At 38.2% G+C, this 15,528-nt stretch overlaps 1 protein-coding gene across 2 annotated transcripts in view; it reads right to left on the bottom strand.

Annotated features, from left to right (window-relative positions):
• SLC12A2 (solute carrier family 12 member 2) overlaps positions 1–15,528 on the bottom strand; it is a 55,054-nt gene that overhangs the window by 22,429 nt on the left and 17,097 nt on the right. For both annotated transcript variants that reach the window (XM_042033166.1, XM_042033165.1), the window contains exons 3-10: positions 14,991–15,066; positions 14,313–14,408; positions 12,567–12,706; positions 11,691–11,801; positions 8,624–8,732; positions 8,025–8,152; positions 7,853–7,937; positions 3,669–3,823 (exon numbers count right to left, since the gene is read on the bottom strand). In XM_042033166.1, the coding sequence (XP_041889100.1) occupies positions 3,669–3,823; positions 7,853–7,937; positions 8,025–8,152; positions 8,624–8,732; positions 11,691–11,801; positions 12,567–12,706; positions 14,313–14,408; positions 14,991–15,066 (900 nt within the window). The remainder of the gene's footprint in view (positions 1–3,668; positions 3,824–7,852; positions 7,938–8,024; positions 8,153–8,623; positions 8,733–11,690; positions 11,802–12,566; positions 12,707–14,312; positions 14,409–14,990; positions 15,067–15,528) is intronic.

Genomic DNA, 15,528 nt, shown 5'->3' with positions numbered 1-15,528 from the left:
TTTCAAGCAAAATGTGATTCTGCATCATTTGCACTGGTTACTTGCCCTTTTCACCCTAGCAATCTCATTGAAATTAATCAGGAGAGTGACTGAATGAAGGCATGAAAAAACATTCAGAAGTGTCCCATTTTGAAGTTATTGTCACCTGAAATTGCAAAATCTGCTGTCTAAATAAACCTTACTAGGTCAGACGTTCTCAGACACAATGTGTAGGTGACTGATGAAGTTTTATTCACATTCCTAGGGCTAAACTCATGGTAAAACTTAGTGGATTTCTGCAGATCAGACCAACAAAGAAACTGCTGGGCCTCTCAGTCAGCTGTGTACTACATCAGGTTTCACTAGTCAGTTCAAGGCATGCCTTGTTTAAAAAGAGAAATTTAATAAATGAAGGCTGCAAAAGATGAGAGTAAAGTATCTGTCAGAGTAGTGTAATGAATGAAGGAGTGAATTTCCTGACGCCTACTTGTAGTTGTTAACAAAAAAAGGCATGCCAGGCCTATAATCATAAAGGAGTAAAACTAACAACACATCTATTAAGCAATCCCTCCTGTGCCCCAGTTTATTTTAATTTTATAAGCAACAGAAAAGGTTGCAGTTTCAAATGACAATTTCTAATAGCCCTACATTATGTTATAGAAGAAAACTTAAGGGTGTAAATGCTTTACTATTATTGTAGAAAGAAACTTTTGCTATAGCAACATAGTAACAAGTGCAGAATAATTTTTATAGAAGCAGTATGTAAATTTTCTTCCCTGCAAGGATGGCTTAATCAATCTTCCCTGGTTGCAGACAGAATCTGTGTACAAGTCTCCATCACTTTTCTTCCTGTCCAACGTAAAACATTTTTATTTTGATGCCTTCACTTTACTACACTTGCCTCAACTTGCTATTTCTTCTTGCAATCTACTCATATTTTTTATTTTCTTTCTAGGTTCTGTCCAAGGCCTCCAATTATGTACACACTCTATTTTTGACTATTACACGATTGTTTTATAAATTTGAGAGATATCCCAGCAAAGTGTATGCACAGGCAACACCACAGATAAGGTTGAGCAAAGCTCTGTATGTCTTTAATTTTTTAAACAGCTCTTTTGTACAGCCTGATCCACCAATTTTCAGGTATTTCTCTAACAGTACAATAGGAAAGTTGGAAGAAAATCCTCCAGTGTTAATTAGAAACCCAGAAACATTTTAAAAGCTAGCAAATTATGCCCTAGGTTAAGAGACTTTACGAAGCTCCTCTAACGTAGGAGAATACAGGGGGAACCAGATTCAGCAGAAACAGTGTGCCATGGTGTTAAACTCCCCTCCCCTCCCACCCCCAATACAATCCAAACCTCTTGACCATAAAACAAGGAGCCCACAAAGGCAGCTACCACAGCACTGAAATTTTGATCCCTGGAAGATCATGCAGAACTGTACGGGCAGAATGGCCCAGCTGCCACTGGTGTGGTGACACAGACATCCAGGTCCTGCTGGTAAGGGCCTCATTATGTTTGCCTGGCACTTACAGTTAAGGCAGTCTCTTAAATTTCAAACATTTGGGAACATGAAATTTTGACTATTTAGTTCCTTGGTCCAGCACTGTGGAGCAAAACAAAAATGCTGTATTGAAAAAACTGAGTTCCATGCTACTTTCAGCTTTCATCCAAAGTTGCAAAAAATCCCTGCATTTTAATTACCTAAAGCCGTAACTTTTTCCTGGGAAGCTCTCGGCTGAGGCTATAGAGCCCAAACCACATTTTTGAAGTTACTCTTTTACCAGGTGACAGCCTGGGCATAGCATAACCACTGACACTAAACAGAAATATCAGACGCCTGTGAGGACCTGTAATTCACTGACTGTAACAGAAACTAAAGATGGTCTTTCTAGGCAAGTGTGACCAAGCCTGTCTCACCAGCTGTCCTCATCTGAAGTTTCTCATCTAAGATTTCCACAGGTAAACCATTACTGCTGCCCAAACACACCCAAACCCTGGGCTGCCTCAGCAGGAACTTCAGATCAGTTCTTAGCCAGAAGAACTGAGTGCAGCACAGCGTCCTAAAGTGGTAAAGTCATTAAGCTGTGCACACAAACTGGCACTTTCTGCCCGAAACTTGCCTGTTTACAAGCTGTAAGAGAAATACAACAATCTCCCCTCACCTTAGGGATTAATTTTAGTTTGTGCAGTATTTGTTCTCAGTTATTTGCCACACAGAAAATAGATGTTTGAGCTTGAGGTGCACAAGCTCTCTCCTTACAGCTAACACTCACAGACACAGAGTTGAGAGCAGTTCGGTTATGAAATGGACAAGTCTCTCATTAGATAAACAGCCTCTCACACAAACATTTTCCTTCTGACATCTTCTGAGGAGACAGAATCAGACTCTTCGCAGAGATGCACAGCAAAAGCTGTGAGGATGAGAGAAAAAACAGCAAGAGTGTTTTTCTAATACCCAGGTCCCACTGGGTATTAGAAAAACGAAATTTCACAGAGAAGGTTTTCAAAACTCCAACAAAGCAGGGGGGTGTGAGGGGCACTGCGTTCTCAGTGCTGCCTCTGGCCTTAAAAGTGACCTTTCCTCATTGCCACCAACTCATTTTTCCACAGAGAGAAGAAAGAATAACTTGGGAGGCAAAAATACTCAATAAGAAGTACAAGTAACATTTATGTTAAGAACCTTCCAAAGTCATGACTTACAAAGACACCATCAGAGGACACCATTTACAGGCTATTCACAGCTGTACATCTGACAGTATGTTGGTTCTTTTCAGCTTAAACGATGCAAGTCATTGGATTTTGCAAATTTGTCAATCCCACAAGAGCAATTCCGACTTTCTCCAAACACGAACAAAAATAACATCACATAAGATACTCAAATTATTCCACTATAAAACTTGCATTAGTGGATTTCAGCTCAATCTCTAGCCCACTTTTTGTGCTGAATTGTATTAGAACAACTTTGGGCAAAGATGGGACTACCACAAACCAAGCTGAAAGTAATGGGCAGTAAGTACATTTTCCTCAGATTCTTTCAAACCCTTACGAGTAGTTCATGGACAGCCCCAATTGGCTGTGGTGAAAGACTAAGAATTACCCCTTAACTTGTGGAGGATTTTTAAATACAGTAACATCATGTTTAATGAAAATTCATGACCTTACATTAAAGAGGATGCTGTGATAAATACATAAAACAGTCTGAAAAAGTCAGTGTGTTTTCTAAAAAACTTAAGAACTTAGCAAGCAAATTACTGACAGAGGCTACATATGATTACTCAGCATCATTACTGAAAAATGAGTACATCTACCCCCACCAGTGAATGATGACATTCAGGTACCTAAAGAAAGCTGCAGCACCACCACCTGATCTAAGCAGTTGATTCAGAAAAAGAGTAAATGTTTATATCATTTGTGTATGAACACCTAAGTGTTTTCAACAATCTTCTGCATACCTGCTAGAGTGTACCCCACACCTGTTCCAGATAAAACTTGTATTTATGGAGATGAGTATATGTAGCCTATGAGTTTTCCTAATATGAAATTAAAAAAGCCCAAAACAACAAATCCAAGGAAGAAACAAACAAATACCCCAAAACAACAACCAAAAAACAACCCCCAAAACACCACATCAGCCAAAAAACCCGAACATAAAAGAATATACATATTAAGGAGAAAGTCTTGTACCTGGAAATTGTTCATCAGCCCATAGTGACACCCTGCTGGAGACTGACAGGATGAGAAATCATAGTTTAGTTTGCAGGCTGCAGCTGTGCAATTTGTCAGCTCGGTGACAATGGTGTCATTAACATTCCCTGTGGCATCTCGAACTACACAGGAACCTACAGTGGACACAACAATAAAAAAAGGGCATTAACAAACTGAACCTCAAGGACATGGGTTAATTCCTTCTTATGTAATCATAATCTCACAGAGGAACATTAAAATACAGCATTTAATTTTTTAACACACTGAAGTACTAAGTCTATCTTCAATATGAAGAACAAATACAACAACTGCTCCCTTGACTGAAATAATCTTTAGTTTTTTAATAAAACTGAGTGTAGGAAGAAGTATAAAGCTCTAGCACAGAGAAAAATTATGTCAGTAGACTTGCAAAAGTTTAAGAGCCCAATTTTAGCTTAACATAGTATTTCTCTGATATGTGAGTTTCCACACAGCTCCTGAATTGAAGTTAGTATTATGGACCACCACTTGATTTGACAAGACTGGCACAGGGTGCCCAGAGAAGCTGTGGCTGCCCCTGGATCCCTGGAAGTGTCCAGGGCAAGGTTGGAGCAACCTGGGATAGTGGAAGGTGTCCCTGCCCATGGCAGGGGGTGGAACTGGATGATCTTCAAGGTTCCTTCCAACCCAAGTTGTTTTATGGTTTTATGACTTTATACTTTCTCTTTTGGTCAATTTTCCTAGAGGAGTGCAGATTTGTTTTGTATGTAAAGATTATGTTGCAGTTGGCTTCTTTTTCCTAGTCACTATGGCTCAGACATTTAAAAAATGTAAATTCTCATGAAAGCCTGTTGCCATTTCCCAATGTTTAAATAAGCCATCTCCTATGTGACCATGCTATTTTTAAGTTGGTTTCTTGGTGAAAAACAGATACACAGTACCATTTCTTCCACATTTGTTTATAATTATCACCTTAACTACTGTCACCAGTTCATCTACGATTACTTTTAATTTTACTGGTCAAGAAAACGCTGGAGAAACAGCATTTCAGCTTGTTAGTACTAAGAAAAACTAAAGAGGACTAAAAGGCCATTAAGTCCTTCATGTCAAGAGGGTTTTGCCTCATATGACAAAAAGTAGATCAGATTAAGTATTATTTAACGTTCTGTGGTTTAATAGCAGAGGTAATCAAACTGTTTGAACACCAGGAAATACTTCCAGGAACTGGAACTAAACAAGGAGTGGGGAAAAGTCTACAGAGTCAATAAAATTCCCTTTAATCTTTTAGGAACTTGAATGACAAGAAGTGCCTTGCAGCAGAACCTCATGACAGCTAAGGACCTAAATTAATTGCAAAGCAAGGAAGAAGGCAGAGATCTGCTGCAAGTTTAAGTTTATTCAGTAATATTCCTAGGCATCCATATAAGTTGTCTCTCTTCCATCAGGAAAATTAATTCCTAATTACCTACACCGTATTTATATTTTTCTAAGCCATGAGAATTTGATTACAGCCCACAGCAACGCCTGGTCCCAGTAGGTGGACATTAATTAATCCTTTCACTCCTCATTTCTCATTTCTCTTTTTAGTTACTTATTATGCCCAGTTGGTTAAATTACAGTAAGAGCTTCCTACACTAAGTACCTGTCTTATGGTTTTCTTGTGAGTATGTGGAGGATCTGGGGTTTTTTATTGTTTTCTTGTTTAACTGGGATTAAAAGTAAGAGGAAAATGTTTCTCCTCCTCCACTATACAAGTATTCGCCCCAGCCACTCAAGCAGTATATAATGGATTTGACAACACACTTCTCAGCTGAACTATTTGTAAATACCATTTTGTTGGTGACAGATTGCAGTGGCAGGCCCAGTATTGAATAAAATACCTACAGTGCACTATCACAGCCCTCCTCTTCTTCATTTTTGTGAAAGTTCAGATCCAAATGGTTAGCAGAACTTCCACATGCAGAGTCAAGTATGACAGAAAGGAACAAACTGAATGTGGGCCTGACTATGAGAACAGAGCTGGGCAGGCTCTGTTCTCAGCAGAAGACACTAGATATAAATAAGTCTGGACACTTTCTGTAACACTCATTCAGAAAAGTTTCATTTATTTATATGATTCTGGCAGCACTTTACCCTAAAAGTCTCTAGGTCTTCCTTTCTGTGAAAACAGGATTTCACCTTTTCACAAGCATTTATAAGCATGTTCCTGCCAAAGTCAAATAGAGCTTTGCCATCCTTTAAGCCTGGGAAGGTTTACAGACATCGCTATCAAGGGATCTTCTTAACTACATGAATTCCAGAGATACTACAGCCCTTCAGACTGCAGTTCAGAGTGTTTAATTTTACAAGTGCTGTAAGAACCTACAGTACAACTCTTGTTAATTAGTTTTACTTTCATAACTACAGGAAGCAGGTCTTAATGTTACTCAGAACTTTGGCTTTTTTTTTACTAGGGCTTCCCTTGTTTTTAAAGCAATAAATGATGTTCTTTGAAATGTATCTTTCAAGATTTTGCATGCAAATTTGCCTGTGAAATCTGCCTCCTCATGCCTCCTGCATGCCTGCATTAGTCCTTTGCTAAATTACGAAACTGCATACCTACTTCTCACAGTTATCTGTTTGAAATAGCTGCCTGGCTCCAGCAGCAGGAGGAGTAATTTTCCTTTTTTCAGCCTCTTCTACTCAGTTTAGCCTTCTTACTTACTATAGGGCATACAGATAGTCAATTAAATTCAGAACATCTTCTTCCTCTTCAGATATGACTACTCTGCAACATTTAGTAGCCCCTCAAATCTTTAGTGACTTGCTTACCACTCCTCTGGGAAAGGAATAGAAGTATTTTTATTTGTCCAATATTCCTAATCCAATGCCTCAAAAGGAGCTAAATTTCATGCAATCTCTGACTCCTGCTGCCTTTTTTTAAGCAGCACAATTCAAAGCATAAGTCAGTACAAAGCAGGACTTTTCTGATGAATCAAACAATTTCACGTCCGGGTGGTTTTGCAAACTGCTTCTTTTGTCAGTTTTTATATTGCATTTTTCATGTCTGGAAGCTGATCAAAGTATTCCATTAGCAAGTTAGTATTAACATTAATTTTAGTCTTGTGTGGGTTGAGGTTCCAAACGATTCAAATTTGGTAGCAAGAGGTCTATGCAGTCAATCTAATTAGGAAATGAGTGTAGCTCATTATGCTGCACAAAGCACAATGACTACAGAGCAGCTATTTGGCAGAGCTACACTCCCATGTTAGCCAACAGAGGCAGACTAGCAAGATTGGTATCTTTGGAAAGGAAGTATCATTAGTGGCAAGATCAATGGTACTCTCATAAATGAGAATTTCATTCAAAAGGCACCACAGCTATTATAAAACTAGGTCTTTAAGAAAAAATATTACTGCCATCAGAAACTAGTTTATGTGATGTGAGTAAAAAATATTTCCAATCACAGGCAAGAAATATGCAGGATACCATTACAATCCTGTACTCTTAAGGTTGCTAGAATTATTTTATGGGTGGGAAAAATGTGGTTAACCACTGGTGCTCTACAGCAAAACTGGTATCAACCCCAGGGCAACTTCTATGGAACATTTCAAACAACTGTGGGGTGAGAAAGACTGGGAAGAGAAGACTCAGATCAGTCTGTGATTATTTCTCCTCTTTACACAAGAACATGACACTTCCAAAAGTGGGCTGGCACTTCTTGGTCTCCTCCCTCAACTGGGGAATTACTGCTCAAGCATCCTCACCATGGTGCTGTCTGATCATCCCACAGTTCACTTCAGGTAAGTGGCTGATTAATAATCCTCAAAACAATACACGTTTTTTCAGTAAGTACTTCCTGAAAACATGCTTTTCTAATCCAGGGATTATCCCACTGGTAAACTGTAAATCCTTCAACATAAATAACCACAACAAATGAGGAAATACCCGTAAGAAGTCTTTTGTCATCTCTAGTCTGAAGCAGTCACTTTTCTTAGAAAAGCATCAGTCATTCCAGGAAATTTTAAAACCACCTGAAAACTGAATCTCCCAACAGTAAAAACCAGAAACCTTTGGCTATAACTTTCCCATGCAGGAAAGTCAATTACATAATGACTTTAACATAACAAATTACATAAAACTGTATCAAAATACATCCTCAGAACGAACGTGAAAGGATAAAGTTAAAAACATTCTCTATTTACCTACAGATACTGCAATTCCTACGTAAACCAATGTAGTGATTAAGATGGCCAACAGCGTTCCTTTAGGTATGGCTGACTGAGGATCCTGAAAGAAAAACGTCAGTGGACAGTGATGACAGAGGTCAATGTACACTCAAGTGGTCATGAAGAGTATTTTTAATTCACTACTTACCGCAAGGTCCCCTGAGATATTTGCACCAGCAAGTATGCCAGTTGCAGCAGGGAAGAAAATAGCAAATACAGAAAAGAAAGTTTCCTCTTGTCGGAAATCTGGTCCAAAATTCTCCATGAATATTTCGGCTGCAGGAGAAGATTTAAGTCCATCAATATTCACATGGAAGCTAAAGTATTAACCCATTCCAGCCACTACTAGACCAGTTAAAAAAGCTGACAGTCACAGCACCTTCTTAAAACTAAGTGTAGAACATTTAAGCCCTAAGTCATCACTTCAACTCGAAGTAAAAGTCAACACACTAAACTTAAGCAGATTTAAAGGTAGAAAAAATACTTACAGTATTACATCCAGCTTTTTAAAATTTAATATACTCAATATTAAGCAAGTAGGATCAAGTTTTGACCCAACAGCTTTAAGGGACAAAACCACAGAATTTTGAAAAAAATCAGGAAAAAAAGTCCTGAATCAATTATATATATATATTATAATCATAGTTGGATAGGACTACAAGATATATTAGATGTTTAATTTACTTCTAACAGCCTATTTTGCAAAAAAAGGTATTGTTTACCATACTGTAAACTGTTCCAACATACCTTTATAACCAAAGAACCCTTTGGGCTTCTTGCTGTCCAGAGGAATAAATGTTCCTATGACAAAGTCTCCAATAGCAAGTATGAGGATCACCAGCAGGACTATCTGTGCCTGAAACACAGTGATTGCTGTCAGACAGGAGAACTTGTTCTTTGCACAGCATCAAGTGTTGTGCTATAAAATAGAAATGTTCACTTGATTCCAAATTCAGCTTAGCCTTCTCAGCATATTTTCCGCAAATAAATGAGGAAAGCTGGAGAGAACTTGCACAACGATTTTTAATTAAGAAATAGGGATAATTTCCAAGTTTTATGCCTAATCAAAAAAGTTTATTATCACCAAATGCCTCAAAATTATACTACTAAAGACAAAATGCTTAAAAGGACTAATTTTTCTATATATAAGTTGTCGAGAAGGAATGCATTTGAGTAGATGCAAGAAATTCACATGAAAATAGTCAAATGCAACACAAATGCTACTACTGCATTACTACCAATGGTCATACTTTGTCTTACACTTTACTATGTGCTATTTACTAAAAATTTTATTACATACAGAATCAAACAGCTTTTGTTTCCTATTTTATGCAAGGAACGAGGTTATTTTGCTACATTCTCATGTCCTCAACCCTTACTTATGAAATTAAATTTCAAACTACAACAACTACTTGTTAGTTCCTAGTTTTGAGAATTCTTTTTTTACAACCTAGAACTTCAGTCACTTTTCCACAGAACTACTGTAAGCCCTACAAGTTGAACAAGAAGTACTGTAAACCATCCAACACCTCAACAGTGTGAATAAAGATAAATCTAGGCATTGTACGTGTGGTTCAGGTCTTCCATTTAAATAAGCAATCACATTGCCGTTATCTTTTGGGTTATTTGATTCCTTAGAAAGGAATGCCAGTAGCTAGGGGGAAGCTATTCACAGACCTTTTTTAGGCCCAGGATCAGAAGTTAATATGCAATTAGCACTGTGGAATTGTTGATGCCTACAAAAGAAAGTTTTCAGTTCACACAGCCTCTCAAGAAAACAGGGCAGAACAGTGATAAACAGAGTGAAATGGCCTGGAGCAGATTTAGAAGTCCACGTGAAGAAAACAGTTCTTGCCTTGTATTTACATCTTTGTAAAGCCTCAAGAATAGGTGAAAGGTGTAAGGATACAGCTGGGTGGTTACAGAAGTCTTCAGTCAGAGAATTCCACAAGAAGTTATCAGAGAGCAATTGCCATAAGTGGATTTTTCCAGTAACTAACCTAGGCTTCTCCCTGAAGCTAGGGATGTTTACTCAATATTTTACCTAAATTCCAAAGTCTGAAAGAATGGGCTTCTAAGACTTCAACACGAGGAGCTGAGCTGTAAAACCACAAACTCTGAAAAGCCATTTTTTAAAGGCAACTTCCCTGGAATCAATCCCAGTCTCTCTTCACTTTTAGATTTATTTCAAAGGCATTATTGTAGATTCCCCTGCTCCATCTTCCACGGCTAAGGCATAGGAGAACACCACAGATCAAGATGGAGACATCAGTGTTTTGCTGCGCTGAGTTGTATGTCAGCCTGCATGAAATGCTTGTTTGACAGGTTGAGTTGCCTTCTCATTGCTCTCACCTGCCTCCTTCCATGATGGACAAACCAAGCCTTGACTTTTGCACTAAGGACATGACTTTTGAAAGCTACCCCTAATAAGGATGACACTGCAGTAACACCACAATTCAGGTCTGATATAGAAACATTAAACAGGGGTATTTCCATGCAAACTATTGTTATATTGCTTGTGCTACACAACAAACCCAAGATACTTCTTGTGACTTCAAGTGGCAGTAGCCAGAGAATTAATAACAAATAATCCTTTCGAAGCAGTTCAGAATAAGGAAGTCAGCACTGTTCGCTGTTGGGTGTATAAAGACACCATCCAAATTCAAGTTACAGACAGTGAAAGACTACTTGAAAAAGTAAACAGTTTTTACAGAAGTTCAATTTAAAAGCACATGCCAAAGTCAATTTCTGTAAGTTTCTTTTCTCCCCACTGGTCAAAGTAATGCACTCGATCTTCACTCAGTTCTTCTAGGATCCCCATTTCTTGGAAGCAACTATGATAAAAAACCCTCTCATTTTGATTATAAATACCATCATCTTGATGCAGGAGCACAGAAACTTAACAATACTTCACGGAGAGGTTCCTTCAGCTGCCTCTCAGTGCAGAAAATAGGAGCTATTGTGAAATAAGTATCAGTCAGGAAGGAAGCCCCAGTTAAAGGCTCTTCTCAATTCTTTGAGTAGATTACGGACAGATATTCAGAAAAAGCCTACAAGGTGCAGGAAACAGCAAGCTACACTGCCTACTAAGGCCAAGCAGAAAACTGGTAAGGCAGCTTCTGTATTAAGGTACTCTGAGATCTCTTCAGTGTTTGCTTCCGCAATCAGAGCTGACCTAAGACCGTGCAGCCACAAGAAGACAAGGGAAGGAGATTTTCCCTCCCACACATTCATCACCACCACCATTCAAAACACTTCTCCATGCTGGCTCTAGTGAATGCATCCCACAGTTTGGCTGTTTCCAGGTGAAAACCAAAACAGAAGAGAAGAGAAGGGAACAATACTGGGTTTGAGCTAGCAGAAACTACACAGCTCTCAGTTGGCTTTGGGACCAGCCCTGTGTTTTTCATCCACAAAACTTGCCTAAAGGTCATAGTAAGGCAAAATTCCCATGCTGAAGTTCTTACCTTCTCCTCTGATGTAACTGCCCGTAAGAGGGAAATACCATTAACCTATCTGACAATTAAAGAGTCATCTATTTGTCATTAAGAGTAGATTATGCTGGAGTGTAGGTTCTCATAGATGCTTAAGCTTCCAGCGAAGGGAAGTGGTTAAAGATGTGAAATGCCGTTCAGACCTGCACATGCTAGTGCCAGTCTCAATAGTTACTGCATAAAAATCAACTGACTTGTAACATGCCACCATGCAGAATTGAATACACTAAACAGACTAAAAATAAATCAGACAGCTAAGGTACAAAAATGGGATCAAAATTATGAAGCAGAGAATAAAAGAGAAGATGGGAGTTCCTTACTTTTGCTTCCCACTCCATTCCTGCAATGGAAATGCCCAGCAGTATAACCACGGTGATAGCCCCTATAATTCTGATATCATTCATTTCATCGATCATCAACGTTCCATTTTCCTAACACAACAAACAAAAAAATGCACAGTCATATACTTCATGAGGTAAATACCTTCCCTATCAAAGAACAGCATTTTATTTACTGTAATTTATTAGTAGATAGCCCGCAGACCACAAATTTACTAAATGTAAATTCCATTTAAGGATACAAGCAATTTGGGGCTTTGCCTTGTTTTTAAATCAATGAATCTTCCAAATGTAAATGATCAGGGTTGTTCAGCCTGGAGAAAAGAGAGCTTCAGGGAGACCTTACTGCGACCATTTAGTATTTAAAGGGGGCTTAGAAGAAAGACAGGGACAGACTTTTGGATCAGGCTTGTGGTGACAGAATAAGGAGCAATGGCTTTAAACTAAAAAATGGCAGATTTAGACTAGAGGCAAGAAGAAACATTTTACAGTGAGGGTGGTAAGGCCCTGGCACAGGTGTACCCAAGAAGATGTAGCTGCCCCACCCCTGGAAATGTCCAAGGCCAGGTTGGATGGGGCTTGGAACAACCTGGGATAGTGGAAGGTGTCCCTGCCCATAGCAGGGGGGTGGTACTGGGTCGTCTTTAGGGTCCATTTCAACCCAAACCATTCTGTGATTCTGCCAGGATGGGAGATGGACTAGGTGACCTTTAAATGTCTCTTCCAAACCACACCATTTTATGATTAGATGAATAAAAAACCAGACATAATCTCTACCTTTATCTATAAAGTATATACTTTACATACTCAAACTTTATATATTAAGTATAATCAATATAAGCACTATCATCCATGTACCTTCAGTAGCTCAACAACTGTCTCTGCAAAGCCAACAACATACATTGCTACTGCCACAGCATTGGCAAATGCAAAAATCAGACCTATGGCACCACCAAACTCTGGCCCCAGACTTCTGGAAATTAAGTAATATGCTCCTCCTGAAAGAAAAAAAAATACAAATGACAAAAAAGTCCTCTACATGACAGAGCCTAAAACAGTCATCAGCAATTTAACACTTACATGAGACAGAATCTACTCACTCTTTACTGCCTGATGTATTAGAAAATAACCCCAAACTCAGTATTTTAGGGACAGATATGCTGAAATATCAGGAATGTATTTCAAGTTCTTAGGAAAAGAGACCAGTTGGAAATAGCCATGACTCATGCATCACATCATATTATTGAGGTATGCAACCAGCTCTATGGCTAAAAAACAAATTGTAAGCACAAGCTGCAGTATTAGTGCGCTTTTTGCTTCAAACTGCTCAAAGCACTTGTGCAGTCAAGATCAAGAAACTGGCAAAGCAGACTGCAATAAACCCACTGACGTTCCAAACCTCCGAGACCTGTTTCTAAAAGCTCTGTTGTTAAAGGAATTTTCTACCCTCCAGTGGGACTCTCAAGAGCCTGTTCTTTGTACTTTTGAGCTTGACAAAAACAACATCTCAAATCCCACATGACAAATGAAAATCTGAGTATCTGGAGAAAAGTGAGGTTTAGAAAATGTAGCAAAGGCATATTACTTTATTTAAGGAATTTAAGGCTAAGCTGTCCAGAAGCAACAAAATCCTCCAGCTCCAGTGTGAAGTAACTGAGTGCATGCTAAAAATCTGCAACAGGAACTGCTTGATTTCACTGCATTAAATTTCTTGTGCAAATTGTTTGTATGTACCCAGCTTGGCCATACTCTGCATGTCTTATGTAACATAAAAAAAAAATCTTACTGTAACGTAGTGTTTTCACAGGAACAGTTGTTCCTATGCAATTCTACAGTTCTTCCAATTCAGCACTTCAAATTTTCTAATGAAGTACTATTTTTCAAGAGTGGCTTAAAAAAAAAAAAGAGCTCCCATATGAATGCAAAAACCTGATATACATAATGGAATTAAAAAACCAAAAAGGGTACTTAGAAACTAAGCTTGACATAATGCTAATAACACAGCTGATCTTTCCCAGTAGGTCTGTTTACTTTGTGATAGTGAGGGTTTTCCTTTTCATTCTTAACCTTAATGAAGATAGTTTTATAAGTTCCTACTTTAATGCCACCTTATTTTTTCACTAGTAGCAGTCTCGTAATGTCATGAAGCAGTTTGATTGTGTCAGAGGCACCAATCACTTCCAAAAATAGCTGGTAACAGCACATAAACCATGGAAGAGAATGAAAACCATCACCCTCAGGAAAGCTGGAGCTAACTCAAGAGTTTGGAGAGTTACTTGTGTGAAGGTTTATTTCAGGACATGAACATATACAGGCACGATCAACTAACCAGTGGAGCTCAGGAGAATATTAAGACCCTACTCATTCCTGGATATGTAGCCTTAAAAATGTTTGTATTACAAAAATTTACAAGAAAAAAACTTTCACAGCAGAAAAGCAATGCACTAGTTCAAATCTAATTAATAGGCTACCTATTGATTTTTTGTTAATTACATGACTGTTTAATCACATACAGAACACAAGGAAGGCTTTGCTCCTCAGCAGCAACAAAGTGTGCACTCCCAAGAGAGGAAAGCTTTAAAAACTTCATGAAAATAGCATTACCTCCTCTTACAAACCCATTTGTGGCTATTGCTGAAGTAGACAGTCCTGTAATAGTTGTCACAACAGTGGCCATTCCAATAACCAAGACAGACAGACCTTTTGGAAAAAGAGAAGAAAAGCAGAGTAAGCCCAGCAGTATTAAAGAGTAAAATCTTCAACTTCATTTAATCACTCTGGCCAATGCAACACAAATTTACTGTGTGGGCTCCCACACATTCAAGCAAAAGGCTTTTTCTTTCTCCTCTTGTACAGGAGTCTCCAGGATACAAATAAAACTGGGCAAAGGTTCTCTTAGATCAGCAAGGTAAGAGCTGTATTCTAGAGATTCAAGGAAACACAGGCCTTTTGCAGATCAGAAATTTTCTGCAGTCCAAGACTAAGTTAAGCCTTTGAAAATAACTGCTTATATACTACATAGTCCATGCAGGTTCTAATAACCAGAGATCAAAAGTTTATCTCTGCAGTTCACTGAATGTCTCTTGTAAAATACTTGCCTCATACCTAAATGTGAAAGTCTAAGTAACTGGTTGAAGTTTTTGATACTGGTAAATTACCATAAAAATTGGCAGTATTAAGGTAAACTCCTATTCCTGTTTGAAGTGTAAGCTCAGGATCAACACCTCTTGTGGACCACACTTGAAATTTACTGAAATAAAATTACAGATTTAGTAGCCATACCTATCCCAGCTTGTCCTACAATCCATGACAGTCTGATGAAGAGCATCACACCCCAAATATTTAACATACATCGTACCTAAGATAAAACAGAAGTTTCACATAGATTAGTTCTTGCATCTTCACTAATTTTCACTAATTCTTCATTTCAGTTTTTAATGTTCTTGAAATTATCTTGCTGTCTTTTCTCACCATTTTTAAAATTATTTCACAAGAATAGGACATATTATACAAGTTTAAGTTTGATTTAAAAAAAAAGGGAACTTAAATATGACTAAGTTAAAACAGATGAGAGTACTTCGATATGTGAAACTTGCAGTATGTCTTGGCCAAACAATAATAACTTAGACTCTAATCTTTAGGATCCAAAATTCGTACTACAAAATACGTGACTTAAGATAGAGGTAGACAGAGGTCTTTGATGACTGTGAGGTCTACAACCCCTGTTTCTATCTCCCACAAATCTATCAAAAAAAATTGCACTAAAGTAATGCCCTACTAAATAACTTATTCTTTTTAAAATAACAAAACAACTGCTGCA

Source organism: Corvus kubaryi, unplaced genomic scaffold, assembly GCF_017639235.1.
Source record: "Corvus kubaryi isolate FWS band 111438036 unplaced genomic scaffold, C.kubaryi_AGA036_p1.0 37357, whole genome shotgun sequence".
In the NCBI taxonomy this organism is placed as follows: Eukaryota; Metazoa; Chordata; class Aves; order Passeriformes; family Corvidae; genus Corvus; species Corvus kubaryi.
The sequence above is the reverse complement of the archived record's forward strand: the minus strand, read 5'-3'. Positions and strand labels throughout refer to the sequence as shown.